A 25844-nucleotide genomic window follows, 5' to 3' on the forward strand; every position below is an offset into this window, starting at 1 on the left:
GGAGTTATGGCATGCTGCAATTGAAATAGTTACTGCAACAAACCTTGGAATCCACACTTCACATTTCATATTTCACACTAGATAAATCGAATTCTTTGAACGAGTCTTTCAGAATGGATAGAAGTTGTGTTAACTCCAATTACATAATGTCAAAATAAAACAGTCTTCACCAATGCTAGTATCGTCTTTATGCACTTGAGTTACAGTTGCCACCTCCGCATATCATACTACTACTCCGTAAGTACCGACTCTTTGTGCAGCCGAGCGTTAGTGGCAAAAATAACCGAGCAGAGTAAGCCTGCGGCAAATTGTGATATTGTTAGATCATTCATTTCGAAGCAATCATTGTAAGAAGAGACTTGATACCAACACAAGATCTTTCTATACATATACGAAAAAAGATTTAGCACAGCAAAATTCCAGAATCGGGCCCATATAGAAATACTCAGTGGTTCTCGTAAAATCTGTTTAATGATACGGTGATATGATCGCCTATCTGACATCAGCGGGGAACTTGCCCCATCTTTCCCCGGGCTGCTTATTGCTTATTGTTGGTCTATTTGTTTACCCCAAACCTGAACTCAATTGCCTCTCCCTCAAACCCGACAATCACAGGCTGGTGGCTTGCATCATGATAGCCCCTGTATTCCAGAAGCTATCCTCCATTGGAGAGCGATGATTCAAATAGCAAATTTGGCATCCTGAACAATCCCTCCGTATTTCGTTTCCTTAAACTCCCCCTGCTATAGGATTTACTAACCTCTCTGCGAGTTCTAAACTTCCCAAAGCCATCGCACTGATCATGTTCAATCGCATTGTCTCCAGGACAACTCGAAATGCATTCCCCCACCTGCCAGTTCTGACAGCTGCAGCGAGGTCACCGAAGAGCGTCAACTTAATCCGCCCACTAACATGCACCGCAGCCCGCGACATCCAAAAAGATGACCCTTCAAAGGACCCAATTCTCTCGGCCACCACCAAGGCCCCGGGCGGTGCCTCCGGCGAACACGAAGGCCAATTCGCCCGAACCGACGAGAGTGTACAGATCGAATACCCTCCAGACAGTGAAATGCCAGCTCAGCCAGTCGTCCAGGGCCGTGGCGGGATGCACTTCAAGCGTACTCTGGCGTCGTTCTCGCTGGAGAACAGAGTCTCCCTGGTGACTGGCGGTGCCCGTGGACTAGGACTGGTCATGGCGCAAGGACTGGTTGCTTCGGGATCAAATCTGGCTATTGTCGACTTGAATAGTGAGTCTTTTCAAGCCTTCTACCTCGGAAATTTACCAGCACTGACACTTGCATCAAGAGGCTGAGGCAGAAGAACAAGCGCAGAAGCTTATCGAACAATTCCAAAAAGAGAACCCCGGCCTTGAGCAGTACGCCGCCAATGTCCCTCCCTTCCCAAATAGACATCTAGCTAATCAATTCATCCCCTCTCGACGAAATCAGACCACCAAACATCACAGCCCATTACGCCGACGTATCCAACCCCGACTCGGTAAATGCCGCCCTATCCGAAGTCCTCGCGAAACACAACCGGATTGACAACCTCGTTACATCCGCCGGTTTCACAGAGAACTTCGAAGCTATCAATTACCCATTCGATCGCATGCAGAAGCTCTGGGGCGTCAATGTCGATGGAACCTACCTTTTCGCTACAGGCGTAGCCAAGCATCTGATGGAGCGCAATGCACCCGGAAGCATCGTCATGATCGGCTCGATGTCCGGATCAATTGTCAATGTACCTCAGCCGCAGGCGCCGTATAATGCGGCCAAGGCGGCCGTGAGACATCTTGCTGCTTCGTTGGCGGTTGAGTGGGCCGGGCATGATATTCGTGTGAATTGTATTTCGCCTGGCTATATGTTGACTGCTTTGTGAGTGTTTTCCTCCCTGCGCTTCATGGCCGAGATCGCCATACCAAGCCTGCGCTTTGTGACTACTAGCAGTAGCTTCTACTGAACAAGAACTAACAAATCTTTACACAGAACACGCAAGATCCTCGACGAAAATCCCCAGCTTCGCGATAAATGGACTTCCTTGATCCCCGTCGGAAAAATGGGGACCCCTGAAGACTTGATGGGTGCTGTCACTTTCCTTCTTAGCGATGCTTCGAAGTATATCACCGGTGCCGATCTCCGCGTGGACGGTGGATACACATTGACTTGATCCGTTGGAATTCGACCACTAGGCACTCCTCTGTGCATGCTTCTGTGCATCCCTATGATGTTGATTTCCCATAATTTGATCTGCAAAACCTCGAAATCTAGTCACGAAACGTGCGTAGCCTACCCTAGATCCATCGGACAATAACACGGCGTTATTGTTTCCAACGCTTACCTAAGTACTACGGTATCCCATAGATTAAAGATCCTCTAGAGATGTTCGTAATCATTCTTTGGGCCACGAGTTTATGCGATACTAAGCAAATTCCAAATCAGTCTTCAAGTGCTGCAATATAACCAGTAAGGTTTAACCCTCCTAAGTAAAGATTGGTAGGCTTCCAATGACTACGATTTGTATTCATAGTTACCAACTTAATGATAGTCGAAGAGATAGTGATATTTCTGAGGGTCATGATAAACATGGAGATAGCAGAATAGGGATAATAATTTCGGAATAAGAATATGGTGGTAAGAATGTGAGTGGAAAGGAGTGTCTGCCCCCACTCAGGGCATGGAGATAAAGATAACAATACATGGGGATAAGAATACATGGGGATAAGGATACATGGGAATAACAATAAACATGAAGATAAGAAGAGGCATGGCGATGACAATCGCCGGGGTAAGAGTGGATGGTCAAGGATATAACAATGGTCGTAGGTAAGAATGGGAACGGAAAGGAGTGGCACGGCCCCCGTTCAGGGCATACAGGAGTGCATCATTTCTTGCGCAATGGAGATCTCGGCTTCTCGTAGACGGACAGGCCGATGGCCAACCCACCGACGGGAGGAACCTCTGTCACTGGGGTGGTAAAGTTTCGAGCCTGCTCGAAAATTAGTGACTCTTGAAGCCGATTTTCATGAAGGGAACATGTGCATGTGTCTCAGGATATTCATACCACTTACCTGAAGGGAAGAGAGACGGATGCTTGTCTCTTTGGAAGTAACTTGAAGTGGCATGATTCTCTTCGCTTAAACATGAACTGTTGAGTGCCCAGGTGTTGGAGAAGAAGTGACAAATTTCAACATACCTAATATTGAACTGGATGTCCCGCGGATCTGACATGGAGAAGACTCGGAGTAGGAAAGGAAAGTGAAGCTTGGAACAAATGTTGCCAGTAGTAAATGGTAGCACCTTCGGGTTCATTCCCTGTAATATCTGCTTCCTGATGCTGAAAGCCCCTCAGGGCCCATGGATGTAGTTCAATTTGCGATCAGATGGAAGAGAGTGGTGAGAGTGAGGGTGAGGGTGAGAGTAAGAGTGCGAGTGCGAGTGCGAGTGATTGTGTGTGTGTGTGTGTGTGTGTGTGTGTGTGTGTGTGTGATGGTGTATGAAAGATAGAAAGAGAGTGAGTGAGAGAAAGAGTGCAAGTGAGAGAAGTAGCAAACTATATACTCCTGCCTCAAGGTGCCTGAAGGTAGATCGATAAGCGAGACGATAAGCAGCCCGATAAGCAACCCTTCGGAGCTTCCTCGAGGCAGGTTCCGCGGCGACCTGTGAATGCCTGAGGTGCCCGGTGCCCTCAGGCTGGCGCCTAATTTTACGAGTTGCCGATATTTCATGGTGAACACTGAACATTACCAATCGCATTTGCTCATATTCTGGCTATTCATGCAAAGTAGGGCCAACCCGAAATTTCCATTTCTTCAAGTCTCCCTCCTCTCAGTATTTATACCGGAAACTAAGATTCTCCCGATCTGTCAAATCATCAAAGGCATTGTCCAAATTCGCCTCAGAAGCTCTCCAATCATCTTCCTAAATTTTCAAATATTCGTTTTAGTGCTGTGATTAATCGGCTTCTCCGATGCTGTGTGGACTTACCTGTAATAGATCCCGCCGGCTGTTCTCCCGTTTCAAGTGCCACCGGAGAACCCCAAGAAGAATAATGATACAAGCATAACATCCCATGTGAACCGAAAAACATGTAAAGTACCTCGGCGCATCCTTTGATTGAAATACTTGAGGTCCGATCATATTTCCCACCGCCCATGCGAGGAATAATGATGCCGTGCTGACTGATTTCTTTGTCTGGCCAGCTACGTTTCGGGAAAGTAGAGACATGAGAAGCACTGTGGTGCCCCAGAAGGACAAGGTACACCAATAGGCGATCAATAGACCGACTTTTGTAGAATTGGAAATTGGTACAGCTGTTGAAAATTAGCTTTTTCCAAAGGAAATTCCCACTATGATGCACGCTTACCCATTAGAACGGCGGTTCCGGCAATATTCGGTAGCAAGAAAGCCTTTATTCAGTTTGTTAGCTCGGCTCTTGGTATTCGATTTGGGGCAACTTCTCACAAATTGGAATAGAATCGTTTGGTTGTAATGGCGAGATAACCATGCTGCACTCAGGAGTACGACGCATTGAACGGCGCCATTGACCATCGAAAGTAGCTCCGTATCGAGCTCACTGAATCCAAAATTATTAATAATAATCGTGGAGAAAGATCCCAGGCCACCGGTTGGGATTTGGATACTGTGAAGTCTTATTATTACCCGCACGGCGAAAAAAAGGTATCGCGATTACTTACACGATCTGAATCAATATATAGAGCCAAATCTGAGGATCCCTGATAGCCTCCTGGACATGTTCCTTTTTGAACTTGCGATTTTGAATTCCGGTTTGATTGGCGCGAACTCTTTCGATGATCAGAATTCGATCTGTCTCCGAATAGCACGTCGCTCGCATGGGACTGTCTGGCATCCACCAGAAGACGAAGATGGACCAGAGGCAGGTGACGCAGCCGAGCAAGACGAAAAGAAGTTGCCAGGATTTGAGGACTGGGGAGTTGACATGGCTCATTCCATAGGCGAAGAGACCACCGACGATTCCTTGAACGCCGTTCTATAATGGGTTAAAAACTTGACTTTGATTTACTTCGATATATATGGTCAAACTCACCATTCCCTAGATACAATTAGCACGGTCTTAAATCTCAATGACGATCGGTTTACTGATACTTACATACCAGTAGGCCACGATATGAGCCTGTTCCTCGCGCTTATACCACATAGACGAGAGAAGCAAAAATGTTGGCTGCGATACCGCTTCGAAGATCCCAAGCAAAACCCTTAATGCACAAAGTATAGCAAAGTTGAACCCGAAGACATTCATAGTCAGAGTCAATCCCCAGAGGAAAATGTTGGCGGCAAGGTATTTTCCGATCGGAAGTTTTTGCACAAGGAGATTCGTCGGGTATTCAGCGAACAGGATTCCGAAATAGATGACCGTGTGAAGCCAAGAATACTATCCGAAGTTAGACCAGACACTCAAAATAGTACAGCTGAGGAACTCACATCTTGCCCTACAAGGTGGGCATCTTTCTGAATGCCCATGATAGCTGCGAAGCTGATTGCATTTTTGTCCAGAGATTGTAGGAAATATGTCCCAACCATAACGATCAAGACGCGTTTATCAATCAATCTCCGAAGTCGCTTGCTCGTCGCCTCATCCACTTCAACTGAGCCCGCCGCGACAACATACCTACGCAATTCTTCATCGACCGCAGCGTGCTTGTCTGGAAGGACATCAGGATCTGGAGACGAAATGCATTCCAGATGTTGCTCAGTTGGCTTTGGTCCACTCATTCTGTATGCGTAGAAATGCAAAATGCTTGGAAGCTAGATCCACATACCCCACACCGGCACCGGCAATTGCATCTTATACCCTTCTTCCCCATACTATCAGCATTGATAGCTTTGCGGGGTGGAGATAAGACACGGATCGCCGAAACCTATCACGAAGAATTTCCAGTCTTGTGAGCCAGACGTGTAATTTCCGGCAGCATTGCGAAAGATTCTTTCTATGTTGAAGTTATCCGAAGACATGCTTCGCTAGACGACCCTTTCGGGTGTCTCCGACTTCTACTCGATTGGGATCTGGTGTCGCTAGGCCAAGCTTCGGATAAGCACAATCTGATTAATGATTGCTCGGACGATCGTGTTGTTCGTGAAGTGACTGGTGGAAAATCATTGTGGCTGGCATCCTGCGCGCCACAGATGTCGATCGAAATCGGAAACCGGGGTAGCTAGGTGAGGGGTTCTGCGGAGGACGAGGATCATCGGAAACTCTCTCATTGCGTAGGTTTTGATTGATGGAAACAATCGTGTCACTCGGCACTTTGACCGATCCCTTTTCCGAGCACGCTCTTAAAATACAACAATATGGCGACCACAAAGTATAGTTTAAAGCTGTACAGAATCTACCTACCACTACTAAAATACAATTGAATTGGTGCAAATATGTCAGCACCTGTCGAAGATGTCTTGTCCGTGTTCCTCGCCAAGGATGGCGTGGTGAATACCCCTTTCGAAGTGAAAACGCCACTTGCCGAGATGAGCTTATCCGACACCAAGTCCTTGGCACTCAAGCTTGTCGACAGTTTGGTTCACTTGAAGGACGAGTCGGGGGAATTTCGTGTGCCAATACCAACTGGAGGCTTCAAGGTTGATTCCAAGTCATGGAACAATTGGGAGTGGACCCAGGGGGTTGGACTGTACGGAATGTGGATGCTCTTCGAGACTACCGGAGATGAGACAGTCCTTGCCCATATTCAAGAATGGTTCGACAAGCAATTCGCAAAGGGCACGCCAACTAAAAATGTGAACAGCATGGCGCCTATGCTCACACTAGCCTATCTTTATGAGCGAACTGGAAGAATCGAGTACCGAGCATATCTTGAATCTTGGGCTGAATTCATCATGGATGGGATTCCTCGAACAGAGGGTAAGTGAAAATCAAACGATCAAATAATTATTCATCTTCTAAAACTCGGTGCAGAGGGCGGCATTCAACACATAACGTTCCGTCAAGTCAATGAAGGCCAACTTTGGGACGACACTCTCATGATGAGTGTTCTGCCACTTGCCAAAATTGGCGTATTGCTCAACCGCCCAGCCTATATCGAGGAAGCCAAGCGACAGTTCTTGCTACATATCAAGTATCTGACAGATACAAAAACCGGCCTATGGTATCACGGCTGGACATTCCTGGAAAGACACAACTTCGCCGAGGCTCTATGGGGAAGAGGCAATTCATGGGTTACAATCGCGATCCCCGAATTTATTTCTCTTCTTCAGCTATCTCCCGGTGACCATATCCGAGAGTTTCTGGTCTCTGCCCTTGATCAACAAGTGCTTGCTTTGAAAAGGTTCCAAAATCCTAATGGGCTCTGGCATACACTCATTGATGATTCGACCTCCTACCTGGAAGTATCCGCTTCGGCAGGATTTGCTTTCGGCATTCTGAAGGCAGTTCGGATGAGATACATTTCGAAAGATTACCAAATTATTGGACTGAAGGCTCTTGAGGCAGTCATTAATAATGTCAATGAGAAGGGTATAGTCCAAAATGTAAGTTTCGGAACACCAATGGGGCCAAGCAAGGAATTCTACAAGGCAATCAAGCTCACGGCCATGCCCTATGGCCAAGCCATGACACTTTTGTGTATTGTGGAGAGAATGAGGGCATTTTTATAAACAGCTTCAAGTTCAAGTTATAGTGTTTTAGAAATATTATCCAAAAAGGCAGTTCTATCAGAAATTTCTCAAGATCTTCATGGATTACAGTGCGGTTGCGTCCAAAACTGAGAGCAGGACTTCCAAAGCTAAGACCTAGGAAATCATCCCAGTGCCGGCTGGTGTCAACTGTTTCAACATTCGGGCAGTTCGACAACAATGTGACCAATGCCCCGGGAAACGCATGAAAGCATTTCGGATCTCTGCTCTGTTTTAGTGAGAGCCGATCCTCGATGCTGTACCTCTCCGCATCTGATCTTGATTCGACAAGTTCCACAGTTTCCTGTTTCGCAAGAGCTGCCTATTTCGAAACCAGCATCTCTCACGACTTCCAAGAGCGTTTGTTCGGATTCAACTTGCAGGTCAACTTTTCTTTCGTCGGAGACAACCTCCACAGTGAATGGATCTCCTGATGTATCAGCTTGGAAGACTTCATAGTGCAACTCGTCGGAAGGCATTTTAATAGCAGAGGCAGTTTCTATTCCCGCATCTATCATCCTCTGTGGCCCGCATATATAGATGTGGCTGTTCCAAATCCGATTCATGAATATATCGAACATGTCCAAGCGCTGCCACTGAGACTTGTCATAGATGGTAATATTTGGGCCGAGCTCCGATAGCAAGGACCTAAATGCGACTTCATCGGATTTCCGGACCGCATAGTGGAGGTGAAATGTTTGGTTTGTATCAATAAGGCGCTTCATCATGGCCAGAAATGCGGTAATGCCAATGCCTCCAACGATAAAGATGTGGTGTGAAGCCATATTGTCTAGAGACATGCTCTGTGATACCGCACCCAATGACACAATATCTCCAGAATTGAGACTTTCGTGGATATAACTTGAGCCGCCACGGCTAGTATCGTCCAGGGCGACTCCAAGCACAAAGGAATTCGTGTTGCCGCTGACAATGGAGTATGCCCGCTTTAATCCGTTGGGTAGTTTTATCACGGCATGGCTTCCAGCCGCAATATCGGTAGGCTGTTTAGTTTTCAGAATAGCTTCAAGATCAAGCCGAACTATCCGCGGAGTCTCTGGGGATTTTAACTTGATCTTGAAGTCCCTCCATGTTTGCGTGGTGGCATTTTCTTTTTCCTGAATTTTTTGCCATCTCCCTTCGAAAACATCTTTGCACTCGGCGCCCATCGCCTCGATTTCCATGAGCTCTTGTGTCACTGAGATATCCGTCTTGTCACGGTGGACATAATGATGCAGCCGAGCAATTGACCATCTAGGATGACTCCTTTGAATGACTCGAATTTCCATCTCTTCTTCAATCCAGCCTTCTTCTTTCACACGATAATACCATCCCGTCTTAGCCTCTTGGTGAGTTCGAGGTGCAAAGTTCTTAATTCCAAACCGCTGGTTCAGCTTGAAGCAAGGTTGCCTCGGCAAACTGACCTCCAAAAGGCAACCATTGCTACCACCGGTAAGAAGAGAGCCCGAGGGACCAATTCTCACTAGATCGCCGATGCAGATGTTGCTCTCGTCAAAACCATTAGCAACAAGATTCTCGCCAAAGCCTCCAGGCACAAACTTCGCGCAAATTTCGGGCGATGAGAACAATTCGCCCCAGAAGGCGTAGTGACTGACGCAATATTGATGGATGGCTTTGTCGATTCCACCATGAAACGTAAGATCGTGCTCGTCTTCTGACAAGCCGACGGATGAGACATATAATTTTCCAGTGCGAGACTGCTTGTCGATGCCGGAGAGAACAGAGCCAAAAGGGCGGAGTTTTGAGGTCCGGATTTGCTCGAGAGTTGTGGGTGGCGGAACTTCAATTGGGGATAGGTCAATACTGGTATTGGGGATCATCTTTGATATCATGATGCCGGTCAATTAGACTCGAGCGACCCCTCGAGTGTTGGAGATATATTTTCTTCCAGACGTTCAATGCTGGGGCTTCTCAGTTTTCGTTCATTCCGAGGTTGCGATGGCGGGGATGGGAAGCAAACCTCTGAGTCTATATTTTCGGAACTCGAGGGAAATATATCGCTTGCGCAGCCAATAGTGAATACCGAGGTAATATATCCTAAGTCGCTAATCAGAATCCATACTTCCTAGTAGGTACTAAAGAATATCGGAAGGCTTGACGGTAATTCATTGGGTGCTCATGGGTCACACAACTTCTGAACCTCAACGCTAACTAAATTGGGCACTAGCGCCATCGCTCTCGTACACCGTATTAGGGATAGCGCAGGTCCCACAGTTTCATAATGACTCGGTATAAAAGATTCGTGAATAATATCTACGGGCATATTGCACCTGATGTAGTGTCTGAATTTCTGGGATTGGCCTCCAATACTTACTTACTAGTAGGGATGTTTCAACTTGAAGGCTCAAACACCTGGAATCCTTGCCCAGGTGAAGTTCAAGTTCCAGTCAAACCCCCGGGCCTTTAGCAATAGTACTAGTATCTATTAGGTAGGTACTATATATCACAGACTTCCAACTTCAAGCAACTTCCAAGGTTGAAGGTTCAAGCCCTGGAGTTCAACTTGAAATTGAAGTTTTTGAAATACCCGAGGGACCTGGGAAGTTTGGAACTTACCTAGGTAGGTACTGCTACAGCCCAATTGAGCCACCGCTCAACTCCGGTGACTTCGTCAACTCCGGGGTCTCATCTCGGAACTCCGCCACTGACATCATGCCACAACTACCCCGCAATTGATTTGAACCTTTAAGTTGGAATGCACCCGGGCAATTTCAACTCGAGAGACTCTCTACGAACATCCAAAATGTCGAAAGTATACACCACAGATCATTCCGCCTCGGTCATTCAAACGCACGGATGGCGCACGCTTTCCAACTCCGCAGCCTACGTGCTTCCCTACATCCAGCCAGACTTGCAAATCCTCGACGTCGGCTGTGGCCCAGGAAGCATAACAATTGATTTCGCCAAACACGTACCCCGCGGGCACGTAACCGGTATTGAATATGTCCCTGAACCACTTGAGGGAGCTCGAAAACTCGCTGCTTCGGAAAACATCACCAATGTCAGCTTCCAGGTTGGCGATATCCATGCTATCCCATTCCCGGATGACACCTTCGATATTGTCCACGCACATCAAGTGCTACAACACATAGCCCACCCTGTCCTTGCTCTCCGGGAGATGCGTCGCGTGGTCAAGAAAGGTGGAATCGTAGCGGTGCGCGAGTCTGCGTCGCAAACCTGGTATCCGGAATCTGAGGGTATTGCTGCATGGCAAGAAATCGGGGAGAGAATGGGGCGCGCGAAAGGAGGAAACCCTTATCCAGGAAGGTATATACATGTTTGGGCGCATGAAGCGGGATTCCCACGAGAAAGTATCAAAAAAACCGCCGGCTCTTGGTGCTTTAGCAGTCAGGGAGAACGTGAATATTGGGGTGGTTCCATGGGAGAACGGGCGAGATCATCTGGATTTACGACGACAGCTTTAAACGAAGGATACGCAAGCCAGGAAGATTTCGATAAGATCGCTATGGGGTGGAAAGCATTTGTAGAAGATGAGGATGCATGGTTCGGATTATTGCATGGGGAAATCGTCTGTCGCAAACAATAATGGCTACTTGTTGGCTAGTCTTCCATCTCTCCCGATTGTCATGGAATAGTCTAGGTCTACTAAAATGCTCTACGTTTCATTTTTCACCAAGCCATGTTAGTGGCCGTTATAATACGGTCGCTTTGAGAGGTTTTTTACATGATTTTAGCAAGATCTAAATGCTTGCTGATTACGGTCGTCTATTTTGCTTGGACTTGAAAAGGCCATCTAATAATAGATGGGTAGACTTCGGCGCTCCATAGCAGCAACTGCCAGTGGCTCAGTAATATTTACTAGTCCCAAGCATATATTTTTTTTGGCCTAGGGTAATACTATCTCTGTGCGGAATGTAGTGTAGCAGCTGTTGTCAGATTCGCTTTACAGTGCTACCTTGGGCATTATTGGGCCCCATCTTCAATTTATTTGAGGCGTTAGTCTGCTATTACAGGTCCATGTGGCCTAAATTGCCAATTACCCTGGCTGGCCTGCTGAGTTGGTTGCCGCGATGGAGTACCGCAATGGTTTCACGCTTAGATCGCAATTCTTTCCCCAAGCAATAGTATAGTGAAGCGGGATATTGCGTGGAGCCCGAAATTACGTCATTATCGGGCGTATAACTCAGTTGGTAGAGTGCTCGCTTCGCATGCGAGAAGTCTGGCGTTCGAATCGCCATTCGTCCATTTTTTGCTCTCCGTTCGGAGAGGAGAGATAAGTAACATATGACTACTGCAACCATACATGCTATCTCTGTTCTCTAGAGTCTAGGCCCTCCTTAGAGTTTCAAAAAGCTTGTGGTTCCTAGCAAGAAATGACACATTTAACTTTTGTTTGACACACCATCTTAGAAGCTGTGCAATAATCAACAAAAGAACTTCCATACATAAATGATAAACAAATTATTTCTTGATCCACTATCCAGCCCGGTATCACTCACTATTTGTTTGGACTTGGAAGGCTTGTGATATGATCTGGTATTATTAGTATTGTTCTGGGTGGGTTGGTTGGTTGGTCGACTCTCGCTGAGCAAAAACTTTGGCGCTTGGCCAAAAAAGTGGACGAATGGCGATTCGAACGCCAGACTTTTCGCATGCAAAGCGAACACTCTACCAACTGAGTTATACGCCCATCGAGTATTGTGTAGATGAGGTAAAGCAGGTCATATTTCCTCGATACTATGGAGCTGTTCGCGGACCACGAGACGGCGGTGGTGGTGGTGGATCGAGCATCATAAGCAAGAACATTGATGTAGTTCTATGTGGACTAGAAATCACCGGTTGCTCTATAGAATAGATTGTGGACAGGTAAAGGAGAAACTGGCACTGGTTGATACTGGTACCGAGGCGCATCGGCGACCATTAGGACCGGTGGTAATCTGTAAATAAGTGATCCATATCAAGTCGCGGTCTTAGAAGCAATTGAACTTTTGTGCGCCCAGGACATAACCTTTGAGTTGGAATCATGAGCTCAACTTGAAAGCAACTTAGCCGCGTAGCCCAGAGATCCAATGATATTATGCATGAGGCGGACGATAGTGTCCAACCGGCCACATCAACGTTTTGCTTGTACCTTTTAATTCTATGACGCTCTATAGCCCGCGATAGAAACAATGCTTTAACATCCGGCCTGATACCCAGGTAATACCTAGGTACCTACTAGTAATACTAGTAGTAAAGTCAACGCCAGAAAGTAGTAATTAATTAATAGTGTTAATAACTAGTGGTGCTTCTAGCCAGTGCTAGAGATGTAAACATGATACTTACCACTGGTAAACTGCCCAGCATCCTCAAAGGTCCTATTATCCATTTCAAGTTATAGACTCAGTAAACTAAACGTTAGATTCAAATTGCCTTAATTACAAACACCGGCTCGGTTGTGGCAAGTAAAAAACCGATGTGGCCTGCTGGACGCTATCTTCCGCATACTAGTGCCATGAGAGCATTAATCCTCATGATTGAATAGTTGGATACTATCAATTTCTTTTCTCCAATCAAATTCCCATAGAGTCAAATGTATAACTAGCTGGCAAGGGGTGTCCATTTAGATCAAACCTGCTTCCCCCCATTTTCCCTGCGCCTTTCGAATACCGATCGGTGGGTCTCATGGCGGAGGCCAATGCGGGGATATCAAGGGGGATTTCCCGAAGGCCTGACGAGTGCAGTCCAGATGAGACAAGCTTGCGTCTGCAGCTTGCTCTCACATTCCTCCAGCGTGCAGTCACGTCGAATTGATTTGATCAAACTTCTCCACCCCCGCGGGAAGGTGCAGTAGGGAGAAATTCCATGCATCGATCGAGATGGAAGTTCGGCCGCAGGTTGGGCAACAATCCGCCGGGAAGGTTCTCATATCCGAGTATCCCTGGACATCTTCAAGGAGTGCGCGTTTGCTGATCATCAGATCCCCAAGGTAGGTCTTGTTCCATTCGCCCTCAATCACAAGCAGCCAATTAAATGTAGCTAAAATGCGGAGCATTCAGCCATGGCTAGCTAGCCCAAGTTCAATTGCATAGGAAGGTAGGGCGATGGGGCGCTGTTCGCAAGGGGCAAATCGGAATGTAATGATGAGGGGGCGTGGTTGGATTCAAATTTGTCATTTGAGAAGGCCGACTGCTCCAAGTGGTAACTCGATCTGGCTACTTCGTATGGAGACCGAGACCGCTAGCCCTTATAATCCGGTCGAGCCAGCCCCCAATCCCGGCCCGTCCCGACTGTCCGATTCGATGACAGGAAGCATCCGAATGTTCTAACGCCACTTAGTATTTATTCGCAAAGCAATCATCCATATCCACTTCTTTGTGATTTCGTCACTTCTTGACCCCCGTTGTACTACTGGGTCTGCTTTTCACTGTGCCTCTGCTCACCGCTGGTTCGATGTCATAGTTGGACGTAGAATCGTGGTCCAGTCAGGTAGCAGTTGGGTATACAGTACAGTTCAGACTCGGACCTTCAAGGATTTTGTTTTCTTACCGCCGGGTTTCTTGGGGCTGTATGTTGAGTTCAAGGAGATCGGTGATCAGGGATCATTGTCGTTGACTGCATTGCGATCAAGTCACTGGACAAGAAGCCTCGTGACTTCTGAGGGACAACGCAGAGTCCCCGTTTCGTATTCCCTTCCATCTCATTTTACCCCCATCAAATCAACGCCATCCAATCAACCACTCATACGTCCACCTATATTGCTTCTTTGACCCGTTGTTGGCCCCCCGCGTTTCCTTTTGACTGGTCGCCTCACTGTCAGCATCTTCACCGCAGCGTGTACCGACAATATCGCCATTACCAACTTTCGGTGGCTTGGGCTTTCCTACTCATCCTAAAGCCTGACTATATCGAAGGATTCTTGTACTATCCTCCAGAGTGACCATTTCTCGTTCCCTATTTCGTCATTATAGCCGAAATCTTGGGGGTTGTCACACCTCGCCGTCCCCGATGGTCACCATCTTCACTCACTTGCATCATCCTTACAAGTGCAATCCCGTGTGATCTGACAGCTCAGCGCTCTCGGCAGCTCACCACTATTCACGACTCATCATGGAACAAAAGATTTCCCCAAGTTTGTTGATGATTTCTCAGGTGACGCCGAAGGAGTTGCGCAGAACTCAGAATGTGGATCTAATAATGGTCAAAGGACTCTGGCAAGGTATGTGCCTGAGCTTGCGACATCAATTTTAGACAGACGTATCTAACGTAGTCGGGACCGTTAGCCTTCCTCGTATCACGGCGTGCCAGCGAATCCCAGGCAGATTGCAGATTAGAGTATCTCTTTTGGCGGATCTGGAGTAGTGAAAGCCTGCTCACCGAGATGAAGGTTGGGAAGTTGAATGATCTTGTCTCTCGCATTATCCTTCCCGGTCAGACCGGGCAACCCCTAGACAAACAAGGCCAACAGGTAGGCATTCACTAATATGTCTAATTTGTCACATTCACTGGTCCCCACCCGACCTGGCTTCCCAGCCTACTAGCCTCTCAGCCTTATCACAGCTTCAACTCACATACTTCTCAAGGTGCTAATCAGATCTGCCCTACACAGCTCCGAGCGCATCCAGAATATCACCCAATTACTGGCTCGCCATCTTACGCAGCATCCCAACCGGTATCCAAATCAGTATCCAAGCCAAAGATGAAACCGCAGCCAATTCAAGCCAAGGCCATGCCTCAGCCCATATTGAAGAAGTCAAGTGCCTCTCAAGGCGAATCGAACAAGACCACGCGGCTGCTTCTCGAACAGCCCGACGGTGGTAGCATCACTCGCAATCCATCCCACTCCAGCTTGAATGAGGATGATTCAGAGCCAAAGGAGAATACGTCAGGTCGACAAGCTCCGAAAAAACCTCAGTTCACGTCGGGGATCCGAACGGGGCGCCGTCGCCCTCTCTTTAGCCGTCGCAAATCATCGCAAATTTCTGTGACGAAAGCAACAGCCAGTTCATCCAGTGAGCAGCAGCCACAGCCACAGCCGCAGCCGCAGCCGCAGCCGCAAAAAGCCCAGTCTCATCGACACCAGCAACTCGACCCTCTAGAATCCATGAGCTCCTTTGAGCTGGTATTCGACCCCGATTACGTCCCACCCATCGAAGACTCACCTCCAGCGACGACCCCAACTCATACTCAAGAAGACATTGAACTCGTCAAGATCAAAGAAGCTCTCGCCGATATCGGCAGCATCGAGATCCCTCGACTCTCCTCGAGCAAGACGGCAACGGCCGCGACAACCGCAGCAACAACCCCGAACGTATCCGACGCTGACACCCTTCTCTCCCAAGGACTAGAGACAGTTAGTCATGACCCCCAGGATCCCCATCCCCAGACAGGAGACCATGAAAAGCAGTACGCTGAAACCCAGGACCCTAGCCTATCCTCTAATGGAATCGCCCAACTATTCGACTCCTACCCGGTGCCCGGATTCCCGGGCCTTCTACGAGTCCCAATGCCTGAGAAGATGGAAAGCATATTACTCGGCATTCTCAACGATAAAAGCCCCCTCACTGACCCGATCCCCCTCCCAACCCGACCATGGTGGATGTGCGAGAATTCATGGAGCCCAGTCCCTCGCAAAGAGTTTCTAAAAGAATGGATGTTGGTAAGCGAAGAATGGGACAAACAACCATCCAGTACGCCCCTCACCCAGGCCGGATTTCGAACCAGGTTTGTTGAAGCCGTTGCCGCAGCCAGAGCCGAAGAAGAGGCGGCAATTGCTTTCTTGAATGAGGTCCGGGTGTGTACTCCCAAGGGCCCGGCCAGCCGAACTGATAATGATAGCGAGCCTTCCACCGGATATTTCTCTGGTATTTCTCATATGGTGGGAAATGAGTCTCAAAAAAGCCGTTCGGCGCGAGTGGAGGATCTGGAATGGGAGCGCAAGGAGGAACAGCCTGATCACCAGGAGAAACAACGGGTTGTCTGGCATGAAACCGGAAGCGACTGCATCTTCGAGAAATCCCCCCCTTGCCATCGCTCTGGAGCAATCGGCTCATACCCTTGATCCGCCTTCCTGGTAGAAAGAAATTTATCAATATTATCTGCGGAGAGAATATTCGGGTCTGTGGATTTTCCGTTCATCTTCTATTCATCGCATCAACTTTGTCACTGGGGCTGTGTCCTGACATGCGCGAATCTTTACCTTTAATTAATCGTTTCCCGGATGCTACCAATTACGAGCAGACATGGATAGCAATAAATCAAACGGAGAACTATGAAGTAACTTTCGTTCAACGTGTGAGCGGCGATACTCTAGGCAAAGTGGCTAGCAATAAAGTTAGAAAGTAGACAATGATATCGCTAGAGTTTTATCGTGTGTCTAGCTGCTTAGGCGGTTAGGCAGCCTGTTATCAACTTGATTAGGTACTCCAGAACCTTGTCATGTAAATTAGTTACTAGTAGAGTACATTTTCAGCAGAAATAAAATCTCATCCAAGTACCAATCTTAGGTAAAGCCCTTGCCAAGCTAAAGAGCTGGCTTCGAAATTATCGCTACTAGGTACTGCAGATTGTAATTGAGTAGACATATGTATGCAATGAAGATAGTTTGCATGATATTGATGCTCTTAAAAGATAAGAAACAATAGTGAGAACGGGATTAACTGCTCTATAAACCAGCAGAAACACCTCGACACCATCTCATGGATGAAAGAATGCGATGATAGAACAACCTCCTTTTTCTTTACATGCGAGTCTTCTGGGGGTAGAAAATAGAGACAGAAGATAAAAGAAACAGAAGTAGAGCCCCCACAAAGAAAGCTGGGAGGAAGATAAAGAGGGAAAAAAAAAACAGAAAAGAAACCGCACATAAATGATATCCCTGGGAGCAGGATCAACCCGCAAGCCAGCCCGAATCAAACAGAACATCTCTAGAAAGAAACCCCCTCCTCCGCCTTCTCAGTATCAACAGCAGTAGCAGCAGCACCATCCCGCCTCGCCTTCAACCACTTAAGCAGAACCCACGACGAAGTAGCAACCCACATAAGCAAATTAATCAAATCGATCCAACAAGCATGCCGCATACGATTAATCTTCGAAGCATCCCCCAAAGCAGCCTCTTGCGCCTTCGACCCACTAACCGCATGAACCCCAATATACAATTTCCCAAAGATTCCGAAAAGCGTCAGCCACAGCACACACAGGACAAATTCCCAGACAAACTGCGGCAACTGTAGCGCGGGTATGGGCGTATATGCCCGAGCCGTGCGCCGCATCAGGAACGGAATGACCATGTGCACAACTGCGGTGATGGTGGCCAGGAACGCGGTGATGACGGCATACACCCACTTCGAATTCCACTCGTGCTTGTCTTCGTGGTCGTGGTGGATGTCTTTACCGTAGAGGCCGATGACAGTGAGGCCGAAGACGAATTGGAAGAAGCGCAGGACTGACATGAGCATCTCGGCGAGTTTGGCGCGTTTGCTTTGCGGTGCGCTGTTTGGGGGTGGGTAGCGCATATCGGTGCCCGGTGCGACGCCGTGGGGATATGAGGACATTGGGTATGGCTCTTGCGGGTATTGGGCGTTTGAGAAGGGGGGTTGTTGGCCGTAGAGTTCGGCTTCTTTTTGCTTTTTTGAGGCCTTGTTCTTTTTGTGGCGGTTGTAGCCGAGTTCGAGAGCCTTCACAAGGAGGAATGCCATGTTGGTTGTGGTTGTGGTTGTGGTTTGTTGGATTTGATAAAAGAGTGATTGAGAGAGAAGAAGTCAACCGATAGGTTTGGTTTGGCAAAAGAGAAGAACTTGGAGAGAGAGAGAGAGAGAGAAAGGAAGACCGAGATCGAGGAGATCTAAAGAGAATGCGCGCAGCGCAAAGTATTGTCGTCAGGTAGTAGTATATATGCGAGTGAGGGCAAGTTCGTCCAGTGAGGAGCGAAAGCCTGGATGAAGTATACAATAAGAACGAACAATAAGTCTAGGCAGAACTCATCAACCAGGATGATTCACCGAAAGAGTCAAAAGAAAGACCGAGATGGAACGGATCAAAAGAAAGACAGCAAGGAGATGTTGCAATCAAAAATAAAACAGAAAGAAAGTCGTGGTCGTAGGTAGCTGTTTCATCCAACCAGTGGGTTTGATCAAGTCTTTATAGCATCAAGTCGGAGCTTCTGGGACCTTTTGACACCCCCCCCCTCTGCCTTGGTGACGGCTGCGACACTGCAAACAGCCACTGCCGCCAAATAGTGAAAAAAGAAATAGAAAGACCATGTTTCTATTTTCTTTAATGCGCCTAGTCCACGATGAAACTGTCTTCACGGATCGGGTATGGATGGGCTCGGCGGTTGGCAAATTAAGGTCTCCACCCTGTCAGTGGGGTGGCCTGCTTCTCCATAGATTCGCAAGGCAAGAGTGAAAACTGAAACGACCAGGCCAGGGGTCAAGCAGACATCGCTATTGTTGGCATAGGGCTGGCGCTAAATGAGGCACATCGCGCGGGACTGTTGGGCGCGCGCTAAAATCAATGCTGAAGGGTCGTTTCATCGCAGGAGTGTAGGCACCGGAGGACCAATCAATGGTTCGTGCCTAAGTATATCAACAGAACGGGATTCCAAAGTTTTGATTGGCGAGAGCTACAGTCGGCATTTCCAGGTGCCTAAGAATAGGTTGGTGAAAGAAATCAATGAGGGGAGATGAGGGAGGAATGAACAAAGAACTTGAAATCGAGCTACGTGGAACCCTTTGGAAAAGAAAATATTTATACTGAACAACTGACGACTCCTTCAAATGGTATGCACATTGCCCTACTGGCCATTCTGTCATTACAATTACAGATCCTCAAAATGAAACCCGCCAAATGAACCAAATGAAATGAATCGCGCCAACCCAAGATGCTGGAGAGGGGATTTTCGTGATGCAAAACTCGTAACGTCCGGCCAAAACGCCAAAATCCAAAGTCCAAAAAGAAAAGAAATCGACATGAAACTACGCCCAAAGAAAGAGTCTACCAGGCTGACCTATTACGGTGTCAGGCTGGCCGACTCGCCCCGGCGTCTGCAGCGCCCCCATCATCCCCCGCCGTCACAGCCAGTTTGGGATAATTGCCAGACGGCGGAAGAGGTGGTTTCAGATCTGCCGGCGACACGGGGTCATGTGAGGGGATCGGGCTGGGTTCGTCATCATCATACTCGTGTCCAAGATAATCATCATCCGGATGACCAGATCCAGCAGCAGAGGAGTGGTCGACCGAGGCCCGGTCATAGCCCTGCTGATAATTCTGGTGGCCCGGAGCATGCTTCGAGTTCTTCGTCGCCTTCTTCGTCTTTCGGCCCTTCATCTTGGCCTTTTCCAATAACCGCTTCTTTTCCGCAAGCCTTTTTCGCTCTTTGCGGTCTTTTATCTCATACTGTCGAATCAACGCCTCGGGTGGATGACCGAAAATGCTTTCATATTCACAGAATTCGCATATCCAAATATCTTCCAATCGAGGCGGGTGGTGGATGTTAGTATACTGTTGTTGGATTTTACGCTGACGCGCTGCCAGCGAGTATACACTACCGGGTGACCGCTTCTTCTTGCGGCCCACGGGAGCTTGTTCGCCTGGCGCCGGCTGCGTGCCCGGCGGGAGATGTTGATTCGCCTGAGCAGCTATACTTGGGCTGGTCTGCGTCCCTTGTGTAGAGAATCCTCGGGGGTTCTGCGTGGTTGCTGCAAGGGGCGATGTGGGCGAACGGTGGGGTAAAGGAAAGGGACTTCGCTGCATGGCCATGCCTTTGGAAGAGTTGGATTCGCATGTGAAGGTGAATTGTGTCTTGGTGGGAGTGGTATTCTCCTGGTCCAACAGGCTGACGTTACTTGAACCCTGGGGCGGAGAGGAAAGGGTGGCTGCGTTTGCAATGGCAGTGGAAATGATTCCTTGATCCGAATCACCTTGTGAAGCAAGTCAGCATTACCCCGCAATTTGGTCGCAAAGACTCAAGGCTCATTCATGAGCAGGTAAGCATACCAGAAGGTCCGGGAGACGACATCAACCCATCCCGACGGCTCGGAGTACGAGTGGTCATCCAGGCAGTTTGAGCATTAGCGGACAATGGGTTTCGACCGGAGTTGCTCCGCGTTGAACTCCGTCCTAACCTGCCTCGACCAGAGCCTGAGATCCCACTGGCCAAGGGCGAAGCAGGGTTCCCATTCCCATAGTATGTGCTAGTCGCCGTGCCATCACTCGCCGCGGCCGGGGCTGGGCTGGAGTTGGCCAACCCCATACTCGCAAACTCCGGGGACAGTGCCGAGTGGTGGCCACCCATATTTCCCGGTGTGGGAATTTTTCGTTTCTTCTTATTATTTGTGTTCTCAAAAGCATCATAACCATCCGGGCCCGTCGAAGGTTTGGGCACTTCGTCTTTCCCGGAATACCCCTGGGGGTGCGTACTCGAACCCGGTGACATTGAACCTCGAAATCCAGCGCTACGTCGAACAACTACCGGCCCATCCTCGTCACCACTCTCAAATTCCGTAGCCGTTTCGAATCCGTGATGCGTGTCGGCCTCGGGAGTTAGTTCATGCCGGTCCGACTCGATAGTCTGCTGCACGTAGACTTTGGCGTCGTTGACCGCTTCTTCCGAGTCTCCGGGGACGCCGTAGAAGATCTGGGAGGCCGGAGGTGTTGGTGGGTAGAGAATTGTGTCGGCGGCGTCGATGGACAAACGAGAGCGAAGGGTCTTTCTGGGAAGTGGCCGGATCAGACGATCGGGGTAGACGGCAGAGGGTGTGTCAGGGGCCGAATTGAACGTCCCGTCTGCAGAGGCACACACGACGTCAGTAACCGAGTAACCAATATATTATGCAGACCGTAGAAAGTGATCTGGAGTGCCATGTAGAACCAAGGAGGCGACTTGGCAAGGAGGTCCCATGGACATAGGACGAGTTGACATACTCAGGGTGGCAGTCATCATGCAAGTTCTCAAACACTTGCCCACAACCAAACCACAACCGTTACGATGTGTGGAATGGAATGTGACAGAACTTATTCTCGCCTATTGCTATTTCCCCCTCCTCCGGGTAATGGTTGTTGAGGGGGAAATCCAGCGAGATGGATAATGATATATAATATGTGGCCGTGGGGGAGAAAACGCGGGATCGGCGGGCACTGTGGTCAGGACTGGTGATTAGTCCACGGGAATCGGACAAATATGGAGATATTGGTGAAGGGCAAGAGGGGCTTAATGGGGAATCACCAAATAGCCAGCTTGTCATTCCCTTAATATTCAAGCGGGTTCGGGTGTTCCACAATCACGGGGAGTGGGAATAATGAACATACCCACAACGAGTGCCAATCTTGAGCACCAACAAGGGGTGATGACAGGAGGAGTGAAAGGATCTGGACTGAGCGCAGAACCAGAATGCAGTTGGCTCTCGTAAGAATAGCCCCGACGGATCTCGTGAAATCGCACGGCGGAGGGGTTGGCAAGGAAAGACTAGAGAGGGTCACGGGATTTCGGCTTTCCAGGCGAACTAAACCCTTTTGGGGAATCATGGGCACCCAACGAGCTACTCTGGGGTACTTATTACGCAGCAAGGAATAGTAGGCATTCGTATCCTGGGTGTATTAAATGTGAACTTAATTGACAACTGGTAGACATATCAGTACCTACCGGCTGGTACTGGTAGGTACTCTGCTCTCAGTAAGCGGTACCCGAACACAAACGAGGGAGAAGTTGGACGCCCTAAACAATGATGACTACAGCCTCGTTTTCTCCCAATCGATTAGGCTACGTTCTGGAAGAAACGAACCGACCTTTCTGTACCTGCATTCCCGGTAGCGAGTGACTTCCCCGGTGCCTTGCGCTGGTACGGATTGGATCCCGCACAAGAAACTTGACCCCGATAACTCAATCCTGGCAGCTCAACGCCGTGACGGTTACACCATTCTCCAATGTTGCAAGATGCCGATATGGGTATCATCACAATCCATGGGAAAAGTGAGGAATTGGACGCGAGCGGCGTAGATTCCGAGGAACCTACCAAAAAAATACGGGGGGAGAAGGGCGTAGCTGGGACCATTATGAGCCGACTTGACTGTAGTCACCGAATATAGAAAGATACTCCCTGGTAGAGAGGTATTTAAGTCATGGTGCAGAGACTGGAATTTGTGCCAATTCGCGTCAATTCCCTGCTGATCAAGCATTGAATCGGATTCCCCACTCTGCGACTCGTCTCGTAGTCCTTGCGCCACGCAATCGAATCTCACGTGTCGGACAGACAGAAATGGCTTGCGAGGTGGGATATAACACTAGTGATCAAGTATTTATGGGCGTGAGAGAAGGTAGTGACCTTGCCGGTAATCGTGAAGGAGAGAGAAGGAGGTGCAGGTCAGCTGCAGCCATGGCGAAAGGAACGGATTTCTGCCGAGAGGGGGGCAAGAGTCAGCATAGGCCTAGCAGGAGTAGGAGTAATAGCCGACAAGGGTGTATTGGAACATGTAGATGATGTGGATGATGGGGATGGGGATGGGGATGGTAATGGTAATGGTCAAGAAGGTGGGAGGGGTTAATGTGGTAAAGTGGTAAAGTAAAGTGGTAATGTGAGTCGCGTCAGTCAGAAAAGGCAAAGCAGAGCGGGGAAGGACGGGCGAGGATCTTTTGGAGGTCCCGTTCCGGCGCTTTTCTCCTTCTCTTCTCCCTCACGCCAATCTCCCTCTTTCCTCGGACTATGTAGTCATTGGGCTCTTACTCGAGCCCTGTGACGTCCTGCTTCAGTTCCTACTGCGATTCTCAATTGTCCTGCTCTCTTTCTTCCAGCTCCCCCCCCCCAAATCGCGCGAAGCTCCTTCACCACTCTGGCTCGAGGCGGTGCTCCCAACTCCCACAACGCCCACCCTACAAAGGATCTGTCGAATCTCCTACCTTGCTCTCTGAGCCCTTATAATTTCATATCTCCCCATATCCTCACATTTATCACCCCTCCTAATCCGCCACCATGACGCCTCGTCGCTCTTCGAGAGCCCGCACCACCCAGCCTTCTCCTGCTCTCCTGCAACACACAAACACGAACTCCTCTGCCAGCTCCTCCAACTCTACCACTCGTGAGAGAAACACCCGCTCGAATCACAAAAATCCTTCTCCTCAAGGTTCCACCGGTGCTCGCTCCCAGTCCATCGACGATACCGAAAACGGCTCGAGGGTCGATCTCCCACACACGCGCCAGCGCCAGCGTGCCCGCGATGACGACGAGGAAGAAGAAGACCCCCCCCCTCGTCCCATGGAAGAAGACGAAATGGACGAGGATGAAGAGGAGGAAATAACTCGGTGTTTGTGTGGCCAGCAGGACTACCCCGGCCTGCCACCCTCTCGTCGCGAAGCTCTCCTCCTTGGTCGCAGTGTAGTCAAGCCGGAGGGCGAACAACCCCCTCCTGATTCATCTGACTTGCTCTCCGATGAAATCGGTAGCATGTTCATCCAATGCGACTCGTGCAAAGTTTGGCAACACGGTGGTTGTGTGGGAATCATGGATGAGGAGACAAGCCCCGACGAATATTTCTGTGAAGAGTGTCGAAAGGACTTGCACACTATTCGCGGTGAACCAAATGGGTATGTTTGCAAATCACTCCTCGCATATTTCTCTCTGTTTGATTTCTTCGCCCCCTCTCCCCCCCATCCGGTTGCGTTGCAGCTGCTCGTGCTGGCTCAGGCTGGTTAGAGCCGTTGAAGCTGCAAATTCTCGTGGCTCGGACACAATTTGAAATTGCATACCGATTGGGTGATATTGGCCGTGTTCTCTCCTGCGATTACTCCTGCCAATCCTTCTCTTCAAGAAACAAAATGCTAATAACCTCGCAGCCAGCGCTCCTCTACCTACCTCCCCGTGAACCCCAAATCATCACCCGCCCCCTCCGTGCCCTCCTCTCGACCCTCTCGAGCCTCTTCCCACGAGAGCTCATCACGCCGTTCCAGGGATCCGAAATCTCGCCTGAGCGAAAGCGAACATGTCAAGCGACGCTCGACCATGAACAGCCGTGATGCCGCTTACGATGAAGAAGAGCTAATCCGACGGGCGATTGAAGAAAGCAAAGAGGATACCAAAAGTCTCCCCGACGAAACATCCAGCCGTCCGGGCAAGAGGAGTCGCAGCGAGAGCGAAGTGTGCGTATATTCTTTTCCTTCATATTTAGACATGTTTTTCGTTAGCTGACATGGCACTTCCAGGCATAGAGAAGGCACCAAACGCCCGCGAACCGGCTCTCCGTCCCCTGCCGCTGCTTTACCGAAGGAAAACAACCCTGTGTCTCAACCTCCATCCGATGACGAATCCAAAGCGAAGCCAGCAATGAACGGCACCCGCAGGCAAAGAGCCGCATCTCGGGGTCAGCGTGATAAGGTCCCCCCCCAAAGAACCAGAAGAGCCTGAGGTGGAAGCTCCTGAAGTTGTCAACGGTCGAAAGGAGAGGATAGCAGATCGACGCAAAGGAGATGGTAAGTGCAGAGAGAAATCCAATGACTTTGGAGTATTTGCTCACACCTCCAATTCTAGAATCCGAACCCGAGATTGGATCTCCCGTAAAAACGGTGCCGAGCGAGCCTGAACCAGTACAAGCAAGCCCAAATACTCCTACTCAAGAACCCACACCAGCTCGCCCATCAACACGCAAGTCAGGTCGTCCACCTGCACGCCGTGGCCGAGTTGGACGCAACCAATATACCAAGGATCGAGATGTGAACGGCAATGGCACTGAGTCACCACGTCGCGGGCAATCTCGCGAAATCGGCGGAGATTCTCCCAGAGTGGGATATAGCAACACAAACGGTGCGCACGTCAATGGCGGAGATACCGGGCGGCCGAGCAAGCCCCGGAGTATGCATCCGCAGCGCACGACGATGATTGAAATGAAGAGACGTGTGGCAGCAATTCTCGAGTTCATCTCGCGTATGCAAGTTGAGATGGCTGTTGCCAGCGAGAACTCCTCTACCCCAACAGGAAACGAGGATCGTTCTCAAGGCCTGCTTTTAAAGAGCATGGTCGAACAGATCGATGCCGCTATGGCATCTGCAATGAGTGACGGCGGCGAGTCAGCCCCGCCTACGACAGACGGCGATGGAGACGCCTCAATCCATGAAAAAGACTTCAAAGACCTCAGCAGTGTGGAAATGATGGACGTGCTGACCCGTCACCTCCTCAAGTGGCAGCAAGAATACGGGAAGTTTGGGGAACGGTAGTTTCTGCCGTGTCACCGCACCACGCGTGT

General features: G+C 49.1%; 9 protein-coding genes across 9 annotated transcripts; 5 read left to right on the top strand and 4 right to left on the bottom strand.

The window, feature by feature from the left end:
• Positions 1 to 802: 802 nt before the first annotated feature.
• Positions 803 to 2166, top strand: N7533_004114 (uncharacterized protein; the record flags this gene model as incomplete). The annotated part of the gene is made up of 4 exons (XM_057100764.1): positions 803 to 1247; positions 1306 to 1388; positions 1417 to 1874; positions 1986 to 2166. The coding sequence occupies 4 exons, from the start codon at positions 803 to 805 to the stop codon at positions 2164 to 2166; spliced, it is 1167 nt and encodes a 388-aa protein (XP_056960394.1).
• A 1658-nt stretch (positions 2167 to 3824) lies between these two features.
• On the bottom strand, positions 3825 to 5750 carry N7533_004115 (uncharacterized protein; the record flags this gene model as incomplete). Its single annotated transcript, XM_057100765.1, has 6 exons — positions 3825 to 3917; positions 3984 to 4309; positions 4373 to 4638; positions 4694 to 5007; positions 5128 to 5409; positions 5460 to 5750. The coding sequence occupies 6 exons, from the start codon at positions 5748 to 5750 to the stop codon at positions 3825 to 3827; spliced, it is 1572 nt and encodes a 523-aa protein (XP_056960395.1).
• A 654-nt stretch (positions 5751 to 6404) lies between these two features.
• Positions 6405 to 7640, top strand: N7533_004116 (glycoside hydrolase family 88/105 protein; the record flags this gene model as incomplete). The annotated part of the gene is made up of 2 exons (XM_057100766.1): positions 6405 to 6888; positions 6943 to 7640. The coding sequence occupies 2 exons, from the start codon at positions 6405 to 6407 to the stop codon at positions 7638 to 7640; spliced, it is 1182 nt and encodes a 393-aa protein (XP_056960396.1).
• A 173-nt stretch (positions 7641 to 7813) lies between these two features.
• Positions 7814 to 9496, bottom strand: N7533_004117 (vanillate O-demethylase oxidoreductase; the record flags this gene model as incomplete). The annotated part of the gene is made up of 1 exon (XM_057100767.1): positions 7814 to 9496. One exon carries the CDS (start codon positions 9494 to 9496, stop codon positions 7814 to 7816), a length of 1683 nt encoding a protein of 560 aa, XP_056960397.1.
• Positions 9497 to 10419: 923 nt separating this feature from the next.
• N7533_004118 (class I SAM-dependent methyltransferase) lies at positions 10420 to 11223 on the top strand (the record flags this gene model as incomplete). Its single annotated transcript, XM_057100768.1, has 1 exon — positions 10420 to 11223. The coding sequence occupies one exon, from the start codon at positions 10420 to 10422 to the stop codon at positions 11221 to 11223; it is 804 nt and encodes a 267-aa protein (XP_056960398.1).
• Positions 11224 to 15315: 4092 nt separating this feature from the next.
• N7533_004119 (uncharacterized protein) lies at positions 15316 to 16677 on the top strand (the record flags this gene model as incomplete). Its single annotated transcript, XM_057100769.1, has 1 exon — positions 15316 to 16677. The coding sequence occupies one exon, from the start codon at positions 15316 to 15318 to the stop codon at positions 16675 to 16677; it is 1362 nt and encodes a 453-aa protein (XP_056960399.1).
• An 865-nt stretch (positions 16678 to 17542) lies between these two features.
• N7533_004120 (MARVEL domain-containing protein) lies at positions 17543 to 18313 on the bottom strand (the record flags this gene model as incomplete). Its single annotated transcript, XM_057100770.1, has 1 exon — positions 17543 to 18313. One exon carries the CDS (start codon positions 18311 to 18313, stop codon positions 17543 to 17545), a length of 771 nt encoding a protein of 256 aa, XP_056960400.1.
• A 1321-nt stretch (positions 18314 to 19634) lies between these two features.
• N7533_004121 (uncharacterized protein) lies at positions 19635 to 21479 on the bottom strand (the record flags this gene model as incomplete). The annotated part of the gene is made up of 3 exons (XM_057100771.1): positions 19635 to 20536; positions 20613 to 21401; positions 21455 to 21479. The coding sequence occupies 3 exons, from the start codon at positions 21477 to 21479 to the stop codon at positions 19635 to 19637; spliced, it is 1716 nt and encodes a 571-aa protein (XP_056960401.1).
• Positions 21480 to 23581: 2102 nt separating this feature from the next.
• N7533_004122 (uncharacterized protein) lies at positions 23582 to 25815 on the top strand (the record flags this gene model as incomplete). Its single annotated transcript, XM_057100772.1, has 5 exons — positions 23582 to 24192; positions 24442 to 24744; positions 24808 to 24965; positions 24994 to 25074; positions 25133 to 25815. 5 exons carry the CDS (start codon positions 23582 to 23584, stop codon positions 25813 to 25815), a joined length of 1836 nt encoding a protein of 611 aa, XP_056960402.1.
• Between the last annotated feature and the right edge of the window lie 29 nt (positions 25816 to 25844).

This window comes from Penicillium manginii, assembly GCF_028828005.1.
Source record: "Penicillium manginii strain IBT 31320 chromosome Unknown utg000004l:1.0-7231830.0:1.0-7236170.0, whole genome shotgun sequence".
NCBI classification, from domain to species: domain Eukaryota; kingdom Fungi; phylum Ascomycota; class Eurotiomycetes; order Eurotiales; family Aspergillaceae; genus Penicillium; species Penicillium manginii.